Here is a 10,702-nt window from a genome sequence, read left to right on the forward strand (position 1 = left end):
TTATCAGGTAATTTTGGATTGTATTCTGGACTTTTTGAATATTAAATTGTGTAGATATGAATCCTGTTAAAATTCCCCAAGGGATATTATTATTATTATTATTATTATTATTATTATTGTCATCATCATCGTTGTCATAATCATCATCATTACTGTTTTAGCAGGTAGTCAACCCAGTTATCTTCAGACTGCAAGTTTTTAAAACCACTTTTTAGACAGCAAGCAAAACGGCTGAGTGTGCAGCATCCCGGAACCCTCCAACAAGTGTGCAGATCCTTCCTGTCTCCAGGAACTCCAGGCTTCGCCATGGTAGAATCTGAGCGCCTCTCAGCCCGTGGCTGTTGGGCTGTCTTCACCAACTTTTTGTGCACCAGAAAGGGAACTCTCCTATTTGCTGAGATTATATTGTGCTTGCTGATTCTAATCTGGTTCAGCTTCTCAACGCCAGGATACTCCTCTCTGTCGGTGGTTGAGATGATCCTTGCTGAGATCTTCTTTGTCATCTACATGTGTGACCTACCCACCAAGATACAATCCATCAACTGGCCTTGGACTGATTTCTTCCGATCCCTCATTGCAGTCACCCTCTACCTAATCACCTCCATTGTTGTCCTTGTCGAGAGAGGAAATCGCTCCGTAATCATTGCAGGGGCCCTGGGCCTCGTGGCTGTGTGCCTCTTTGGCTATGATGCCTACATCACCTACCCCTTGAAGTAATAAAGACATACAGCAGCCCCGACTGATTGTGCAGATGATCCATGTTGGTGGACTCCCTTTATTTCTCTCTGAGACCTGACTGGAGGTTTAATTCTTGTTCAATTCTCAAAGCTTTTGCTTTGGGTCCGTCCTGTGCATATGCAGTTCAAGCATAAACTAGGGACTGGTATAGTTTCTTACACAGTATTAAGGCATTCTCTTCTCAACCTCACTTCCTTCCAGGTTTTCTCCTCCGCTCTCTGCCCCACAGAGGCCTCTTTTCCAAATTCTTCTGTGCAGAAAGGTGAGGTCTCGTTTTAGAGTTTTACCTGCTCATAGAATTTCACCTGTTGCTGAACAGTTCTGCATGAGGGGCCTGCCCTTGGGGCAAAGCCACAAAACAAAAGAGGGGAAAAAACAGAACACTCATTCTCAAATGTATTGCTTCTTCAAGTTTTGACTCCACTCCACAATCTGCCTGATTTGATTTACTTGCAAGAGTCCTCTGGTCATTGTTTTTGTGTGTTTTGTCTGGAGTTTTTAGTTGTAAACAGAGAGATAGGTCATAATGGATGTACTCTAACCTGATCAGAATTGGAAGCCATATTTTGAGAGTAGATGTAAGAAAAAAATTTTTAAAGGATGTTTGTAAAGATATAGAAAATTAATATAATGGAAAAGTAAGGTCTTGGAGATCATACAGCCCAGTGGAACTGCCTCAGTAGTTGCCTGGGGTAGGAAGGGGGTAAGTGTGCTAAGTACAGTCAACACCAATCAAGTGTATTCTTAAAATAACTGACCAAAGTCAGACCTCAAGCATTCTAGTTATGCTGGGATAGCTTGATGCCCTTTCTCATACTCTTCTTCAGTGGGTAGCTTGCACAAACATCCTTTAGTGATGTCTAGAGTAGTGATTTAGAAATTATGCTATTCAGAGCCCTAGGCATTCCATGGAGCCCATTCAGGACCAAAAGTAGGCAGAAAGGGTATATTCTCTGGAACCACTCCCTGCTTCAATTAGAGAAGTCCACTTTTTTTTTTTTTTAGATTTTATGTATTTATTTGTGTGAAAGAGCGCACGCAGGCATGCACACACACGAGTGGGGGGGAAGGGGCAGAGGGAGAGGGAGTAGTAGGCTCTCTGCTCAGCAGGGAGTCTGATTTTTTGGGGGAGGGACTTGATTCCAGGACCCTGGGATCACAACCTGAACAAAGACGGACGCTTAACCGACTGAGCCACCCAGGTGCCCCTAGAGCAGTCCACTTTTATCTGTTTTTCCTATTGGACTGTGTCATAAGAACTAAGGTTTACATTGGTAAAAGACAAAAAGAATCACCAGTTTGCAGTAAAGATCCTGGGATTGATCAGCAGTTGGCTGTATGCGATGGTGCTTTCCAACTCTTCTCTGATGCTTATAAACTAGTTGAGATACTCTAGACAGGAAGTACTGAGGACTTGTCAGGGATTGCCCCGGGGCGCTAGGGAAGGTTCAGAGCAGTAAAAGTGTTTCTGCTTCCCTAATTTAAAGGGGTGGTCTGAATCCTGAAAAATACAACATTAGCTGTCATGAGCTTTTGTGCTTCACCCCCTCACTGCCAGAGCAAACTAGCTTTGCTTAATGACTCTGAGTTATCAAACCAAAATGATACGACCTATTTTATCCCTCTGGAGAATCTTTGCGTTTCATGAGGCTCCTGACAATGGCAAGTATTAACACAAATAAGTTGTTTTAATACTTGCATTTAAGGTATCAAGCTAAGGGGGGAAGAGACTCTTCCTTGAGTATCTTATAATACCCAGATTATATAAAGTAAGTTAAACAATTTTGGACCCACACTTTAGCGTTAGGATGATGGCTGAGTAATAATGGCGTTTAATAGCTCCTCTCCCAATTTCTATTAAATATTCACTAAGTAGTACCAAAAGATGAAAATGCACTACAAACTCCAAAATGAAGAATGCAAGTCAGTCATAAAAGAGATTTCTGGAAGTATTTCTATTATTAAGTTTTCAACAGTGCCAAATTAAGAAACAGAATTGAGATCTCAGGCACGCAGCATCATTCGAATCAGGAAAGCACAGCCAGAAAATAGGTAGAAAGAACTCTGTGTCATAACTTCCCCATGATTCCCCTCATTGCCGCCCATAGTTTGGGAACACAGAGTTTCACTAATGAGAAAGGTAGGCAGGCATGGCCTTCACTGTGTGGAAACAGACTTCTGAACAATCAGGAGTGTCCCTTCCTTTCATAACAATCTCTCTTAATTCAGTTTCTACAATCCCCCGCACATTATAGGCTAGGATTAAAATAATGGGGCCTTGGTGTATGTAGTCCCCTCAAAGGTAAAGAATTTCAGGTGAGGTACAGGAACATTAAAAGTAGTGAAAACTGAGAGGGGGTAAAGTTGTCATGCACCACTCAGTGTCATTAAAGAAAAGTAAATACAGTTAAATTCTGTAAGTTAAACATCCTCTTTCTAATAAAAAATCAGGAAGTGATTCTATTTCATTTCAAAGGAACTCCACAAGCTAAATGCCTATTAAGCAATAAAACTGGAATAAGCCTTTGCATATCAAATCACAGAATATTAGAGGAGAGTCAGTCAGTACCTAAGTTAGACGGTGAGGGAACTAAACAGCAAAAGTCTGCACTTTATCTTTTTTTCAAACTCTGGGCCTAGATATTTTTCTCCCAACTCCAAGTTGAAAAAACAGGGAGGAAAAGAGTGGGACGTATGAAATACATTTTTGCATGCAGTAAAAGACAAGAGAAAGAATCTGTTTTTGAGAAGTCTTCATCTTCATCTAATTCTGATTTACTATAGGAACAGGAAGAAACATTAGAAAGCTTAAAAAAAAATCTTCGTGTCCATTGACAGAGGAATAGATGAACAAAATGTAGTATATATGTCCTATGAGATATTTAGCCTAAAAAAGGAATGAGATTCTAGGGGAGGGGGGTGGGGGAATGGGATAAACCGGTGATGGGTAGTAAGGAGGGCACGTATTGCATGGTGCACTGGGTGTTATACGCAACTAATGAATCATCAAGCCTTACATCGGAAACCGGGGATGTACTGTATGGTGACTAACATAATATAATATAAAATCATTATTAAAAAAAAAAGGAATGCGATTCTTACATATAGTACAATATAGATGAGCTTGAAGACATTACGCTAAGAGAAATAAGCCAGACACAAAAGAACAGATATTACATGATTCCATTTATATGAGGTACCTAGAATAGTCAAATTCACAAAGACAGAAGTAGGATAGTGGTCACCAGGGGCTGAAGGGAGGGGGGAATGAGAAGTAGGTATTTAATGGACACAATTTTAGTCTGAGAAGATGGAAAGTTCTGGAGATGATGGATCGATGGTTGAACAATAATGTGAGTATACTTAATGTCACTTTACTGCCTCACTTAAAATGGTTAAAATGGTCACTTTTACATAATATATATTTTACTACAATAAAAAATGTCACAAAAATCTATAAAAACCAAAGAAGTCAGTCATAAAAAAGTATATACTATATGATTCCATTTCTGTGAAATTTTAAAACATATAACCTAATCTAATGGTGATAGAACCAATCTATGGTAATAGAAATCAGAATATTAATTAACCTTGATGAGGGATTTATAGGTAGGGAGAATAAGGAAATACTTGGGAGTGTTGAAACTATTCTATAATTGATTGGGGGTAATGTTCACATGAGTGTATTTATATGTACAACTCTATTGAGTTGTATGCTTAAGGTTTGTGCATTTTAATAGACCTATCTCAAATCCATTTCTATGAAATACAAGCTATTAAAAAAAAGAGAGCAGGCTAAATTAGAACGAGAACAGATTATGGAAAGAAAACAAGCTAGAAAAGCCTTCAAGAAACCCAAAATTTAGAAATGCAGCAACTCAAATAAAATCCATTCAGGAGGCAACATATAGCAGACTTCTTGATGCAGAAAATCAAATCAGTGTTTCGGAATACAAACTTGAGAAGCTTTCCCAAATTAGGGGAAAAAAGAACAAAGAGAAATAAAGAGAGGTGAGGACAAAGATGAGATCCTAAGTATTACCAATAGATGTTCTTTAAAAGAATACAGTGAAATAAACAGATCATGTGCAATAAACTAATATATATGAAAATTTTACTGAGGTAAAAAAAAGACCCAAGTCTTTTAAAGAATTCCCTTTTTTTAGGGAGGGGGGGAAATGACAAGAGATCCACCTCTAGGATTATCCCAGTGAAGTTTTTTAAATTTCAGAAATACACAAAGAGGGGTGCCTGGGTGGCTCAGTCTGTTAAGTGTCTGCCTTTGGCTCAGGTCATGATCCCAGGGTCCTGGGATGGAGCCTGCATCAGGCTCCTTGCTCAGCGGGGAATCTGCTTCTCCCTCCCTCTGCCCTTGCCTCTGCTCGTGCTCTCTCTCTCTCTCACTTTCTCTCTCAACTAAATAAACAAAAATCTTAAAAAAAAAAATACACAAAGAATCCTTCAAAAGGTAAGCAAGAAAATGTTGCCAATAAAGCAGCAAGATACAGGTTGGTCTTTTTAATTTCCTCAGTAACACTAAGTCTAAAAAAGATAATGGAGCAAAGTCAATGAATTTTTAGGGCAAAAATTTGTGGACCCATAAAACTATGCCTATCTATGTTTTCATTGATGGGTGAGGACAACAGATGTTCTTAGAGATATGCTAGATCTCATCTAAGTATTCTTCATTTAAAAATTATTTAAGGTTTTACTTTAGACCACTCAAAAATGAGTAAAAATTAAAATGTGAGAAAACAGATTCTCTACAAGGACTGGAAGCAAATATAGAAATTAAACATACAGAAAGAAGTCTGTTAGTTTTAATTTGGTTATAAACCTGACGATAATATGGTCAAACTGGAAAGAAAAGATTGTAGTGTCTTTAAAAAAGAAGGGGAAAAGATGAAGTTGGGCAGAAAATGTGCTAAGTTTCTTGTCCAAATAAAAAGTTCTCAAAAGTTATAGTTTTAGTCTTAAAATTTATAATCATAAAATCCATATTTGACATTAAATTTATGGTTTTTAAAAAAAGACTTTATTTTATTTAAGAGAGGAAGAGAGTGCACAAGCAGGGTAGAGAGTCAGAGGGAGAGGGAGAAGCAGGCTCCCCACCGTGCAGGGAGCCAATTGGAGCTCGACCCCAGGACCCTGAGCCTAAGGCAGATGCTTAACCGACTGAGCCACCCAGGGACCCCTCAACATTGTTTATGTTTAAGGATAACTATTAGTAGACTAAAAACAAGAAATCTTTATTCCAAAATCCAAATCATCGCAGAACCAAAAGGAAAAATAAGCTCAAGTTTATATAGAAAAATATAGAAAGCAAAGACCATGACTAAGTAGGAATTAAAGAAAAAAAGAGAAAAAAATAACGAAAACCACAGTACCTATGAGACTTTTTAAAAAAAAAATACTAAATGAAGAAGCCATTTAACTGCAAGAACAATCAAAATAAATAACTGAGGAGGGACTTGTGCATTAAAGTATTCATTACATTGTTTGGAAGAGTAAAAGGTTGGAACCAACTTAAATGTCCATTAGTAAGGTACTAGTTAAATAAATTGTTGTGCGTGTAAAAAGTGAACTACCCTATAGCTGTTAAAAAGAATGAGACAGTTTTATATTTACTGATACAGAACAATCTCTAAGGTACATTGTCAAGACAGGGAGAAAAAACATGGTTGAGGGAAAAGTCTATGTAAAAAATAAAAATGAACTAGTGGCTTATGGGCAGAGGTGGGAGGAAGAATTACTTTTCATTATGTATCATATTGTATCTTTTGGATTTATATGTCATATGCATGTATTAACTGTACCAAAAAAATTTGTAAATTGTACAGAATGTGCATTGAAACAAGAACTACTTCTTGACCTCTGTAAGGAGTTAAATTCACTGTATGTGTATGATGCAGAAGTTGATATATTTGGCTTATGTACAGGGAGAAGTAGAAAGAATCAGTTCAAGGATGGAAGAAAAAGAATAAAATAGACCCACAAGAAGCAGAGATGAGAACCATTTTGACCTGGAAAGACTGAGAGAGTATCATTGGTTCCTCAGAGTTTCCCAACTCTTTTGTTCTGTTTTACTTTTTCATATTTTCCAAAATCTTAAAAATAAGTATGTACTATTTTTGTAATGAAAAGAAAAACATGATTATTGCTTTTAAAGTCCTAGCCTATGCCCTAGGGAGTATATAAAACAGCAGTGACAAGAACACATAAACAAAAACAAACGTATAAATTCAACTAGCAGAGTACTTACACTGCAAAAAAAGGGGGGGCACTAAAGTGCATAAAGTGTCAGGATTATTAAGAAAGAATATATAGAGTGTATATGGGTAATACTTATATGTTGATGGATGGGTATGAGGAATCAATGCCTCTCTTCCAGTTACAGAGATTTTAGGCAAGATGTTATATTTCAGGAGGTCTTCGAATGATGGAAGGGAGATCAAAACAGTGCAACGTTGGAAGCAGACATTTTTCTCTTTTCAGGTATGGAATTCTTAAAGTTGGAACCGAGATGAGTGATAAAAGTTGTTATGAATAAAAAAGGGAAGTAGATATTGGGTGACGAGCCTGTTACTGCCAAAAAAGGTAATTCTTCAACGTAAGGGCCCTAAAGAGGAAGATGTAAGAACCTAAAAAGCAGTGGGTCAGAAAACACACTTAGTGTTGGGACTTAGTGGAGTGGTGCTGGGTAGGAGGGGGAAAGTTGAATGAGGCTGTTGCAAAAAAATGGGGAAGAGTGTGTGACCATCTGTGTGTATCTGTTATAATCTCCTTGATCTGGGCTTCCCTCTCTAACTGTGGTCATGCACCCACCATCTCAGGGGTTCCACAAACATAACAGTCCCATCTTCGGAAAAAAATTGTACTGTCAGTGATTTGCATGCTTGGGCTTGTGAGTGTGGCATCAGTAGGGTCCCGGAGATGGCAATAACATAGAGCAGGAAAGTAATTGTTTTACAGAAATCTGTTTCTTTCTATTTCTCCATTCTGTTCTTGGGTCAATGCAAGTATTTTTGCAGTTGAATGGAATAGCAGCTTCTAAGAAATAAAAAACAGATGTTGGAGGAAGGCATTCAGGGTGACTCAGGAGAAGCCCTTAAGGCACTCTGTGCTCACGGTTTGCCCTACACTTTTCCTTCCTTTAATCTTGATAGATGCTGAAATTCCCAACACTGCCTAGGCAGCCCCAAGGCTGTAGTGGATCTAAAAATGACAAACTACACTGACTCCCAAGCCTGACTGTCCTGTGCAAAGAAAAGAATAGCTTGGTTGATCTCATAAGGAGTCCTCCTAGGTAAAGGAACATATCTTGCTGATTCACTTTGCAGATTTAGAAAAAAATGTACATATATACTATTTTGGGGTAAATAGTAATCATATAAAACCAAGCTCTTAAAATTGAACCTAAATTTTTACAACTGCCTGTGCATTAAAGTTGTTCAGAAATCAAGTGAAGTTGTTCTCCATTAAAAAAAAAATTTAGGGGCGCCTGGGTGGCACAGCGGTTGAGCGTCTGCCTTCGGCTCAGGGCGTGATCCCGGTGTTGTGGGATCGAGCCCCACATCAGGCTCCTCTGCTATGAGCCTGCTTCTTCCTCTCCCACTCGCCCTGCTTGTGTTCCCTCTCTCGCTGGCTGTCTCTATCTCTGTCGAATAAATAAATAAATAAATCTTTAAAAAAAAATTTAATGCCCTTTTGGAAAGTTGTGTTAAATATAATAAAGTATATAATAAGTATCATATTTTCTTGGAAATGTTAGCTAAAGTTTCTATAGGAACTTAGCCACATCACATTCTTAACACATTTGTGGTATGCATTTTTGAAATTACATGCAATTGGTGGTACTGAATTACAATTGATATGCAATTTACAGTATGTACCTGAATTTTTAGTATATTTTTTAGACAGAATAGACATGATTATGCATTAAATTGAGAAGATAATAAAGTACAGGTAAAAATGAGTTTTTTTAAACTTTATTTTGTTTTTAAAGATTTTTATTTATTTACTTGAGAGAGAGAGAGAGCAAGTGAGGGAGAGAGTATGAGGGGGGAGGAGCAGAGGGAAAGGGAGAAGCGGACTCCCCACTGAGCAGGGAGCCTGACACTGGGGCTGGATCGCAGGACCCTGAGATCATGACCTGAGCTGAAGGCAGATGCTTAACTGAGTGAGCCACCCGGGTACCCTAAAAATGTGTTTATATGGGAGTATAACTTCATAATACTTTTTAAAATCTGGAAGCCTTCCTTAATTTCTTTAAAAAGCTTTTACATTTCTTTTGAATAAAGGTTTTGTTGAAGACAGTAAACATGAATTAATCTGTCATTCTTTTACAACACTCCATTATGGACAGCTTCCTTATATAGCGGGTATTACCAAAAAGGTAAAAAGTATTCCCAATATATATGTATATACATATTTATGAATGATTCTTTTCCTGAAATCCAACTGTTTGGGTTATTTATTGCTGAGAAACTACTCCAAAACTTAGTGGCTCGAAGTAGCATCACTTTATTATTTCTTCATAATTCTACTGTGTGGGCAGTGCTTGGAGGGATTAGCTTGTTTCTGTTCTATGTGGTATCATCTGGGCGTTTCAGACGGCGAGGGGATGCTGGAATGGCTTGACTTGGGTCATAAGTCTAGAGTCTCTGTTCTCAGAGTCTGCTGTATTCCTCTGTTGTCCTCCATGTGATCTCTTTCTGTAGCTAGTCAGCGTGGTGACCTCAGTTTAGTTGGATATCCCAGAGCACTAAACTGTTGGTTGCCAGGCAAACTGTCAAAGTTGGGCCCAATACTGGCCCAGTGCCATTTTTGCTACATTCTATTGGTTAGAACAGCTCATAAGGCCCCAGCCTAGATTCAGTGTAGGAGGGAACTCCAGGAGGCCATGCGTACTGGGAGACACGGTTCACTGGGGGCCATCTTTGGAAGCTAGCTACCACATCAATGTTTATGAAAGAAATTCCATAAACATTAAACTGAGTCTATTTCCTACCAAATAACCAAAAGCTAAGGAATGCTGAACTTAATCGTCTTTCACTATTCACAAGTCTACACCCAAATCTTTTTGATTTTTCCATGATCTTTCCCAAATATGCCTCATTCAAATTCTCTCAGCACTCCTTTCTCTTCATTGGGTCCTAGCATGAGTCTCATTTAAATTAAATGTTTTCAGATGTTTGAATTCCCAAAACCAGAAAAATTAAGGTATAACTAACTTAATCTATGTATTTGCATAAAGTTGCTAACTCTGTAAGTTTTGAATTTCCAAGTAAGAACATTAAAAACTATACCATTTACTATTACTCTTGCTTCTAAAAGGAAAGTACATTTAATGTTTTTAAAAAGTAGTAAAGAGAATTTCAAACTGAACAACAGTCTTAAATTAGAGCTGCTTACTTTATGAAAACATGTAATAATATGTCTTTATTCTCATTTTGCTGCAGGTCAGGAAAACTCCACCAAGGAGTACCACTGGTTCTTGGACCCAGTGTTTGGAAACCTCTAGTCAAGCCACTGTTATTGAACATTGTAAAGGTCCTTTTTATTCTGAACCTTGCTAAAATCATTTCACATCTTTCCCTAGGGACTATAATCCTATTGATCACATCGCAAATTTTATAATTCCCTCTTTTACACAGAATCAGTTAAATCTGTGCTAATGTAAATAATAGAGTTGTGATATACTTACTGTACTAGGATTGGATAGCATTAGCATACTCAGCTGTTAAGAATGGGGACTCTGGAGTCTGACTGCCTCTGTTCCGATCTGGATCTGTCATGACCTTGAACAAGTAACATATCTTTCTGCACTTCAGTTTTCCCACCTATGATGTAGGTATAATCATAGCAGAATTCTTTTGAAGTTTTATTGGATTCTATGTATAAAATGCATACAATAATGCCCAGCATATGATAAATGCTCACTATGTATAATTAATATTATATT

The 10,702-nt window shown here is 37.9% G+C and overlaps 1 protein-coding gene across 1 annotated transcript; it reads left to right on the plus strand.

The window, feature by feature from the left end:
- The first annotated feature begins 227 nt into the window (after positions 1–227).
- LOC113253129 (proteolipid protein 2-like) lies at positions 228–717 on the plus strand. The gene has a single exon (XM_044383134.1). The coding sequence runs from the start codon at positions 307–309 to the stop codon at positions 715–717; it is 411 nt and encodes a 136-aa protein (XP_044239069.1). The 5' UTR covers positions 228–306.
- Positions 718–10,702: the final 9,985 nt, after the last annotated feature.

The sequence above is a fragment of the Ursus arctos genome, unplaced genomic scaffold (assembly GCF_023065955.2).
Source record: "Ursus arctos isolate Adak ecotype North America unplaced genomic scaffold, UrsArc2.0 scaffold_17, whole genome shotgun sequence".
Taxonomy (NCBI): domain Eukaryota; kingdom Metazoa; phylum Chordata; class Mammalia; order Carnivora; family Ursidae; genus Ursus; species Ursus arctos.

Coding starts and splice junctions, on each gene's coding strand:
- LOC113253129 (XM_044383134.1), top strand. CDS start 307: ATGGTAGAATCTGAGCGCCTCTCAGCCCGTGGCTGTTGGGCTGTCTTC.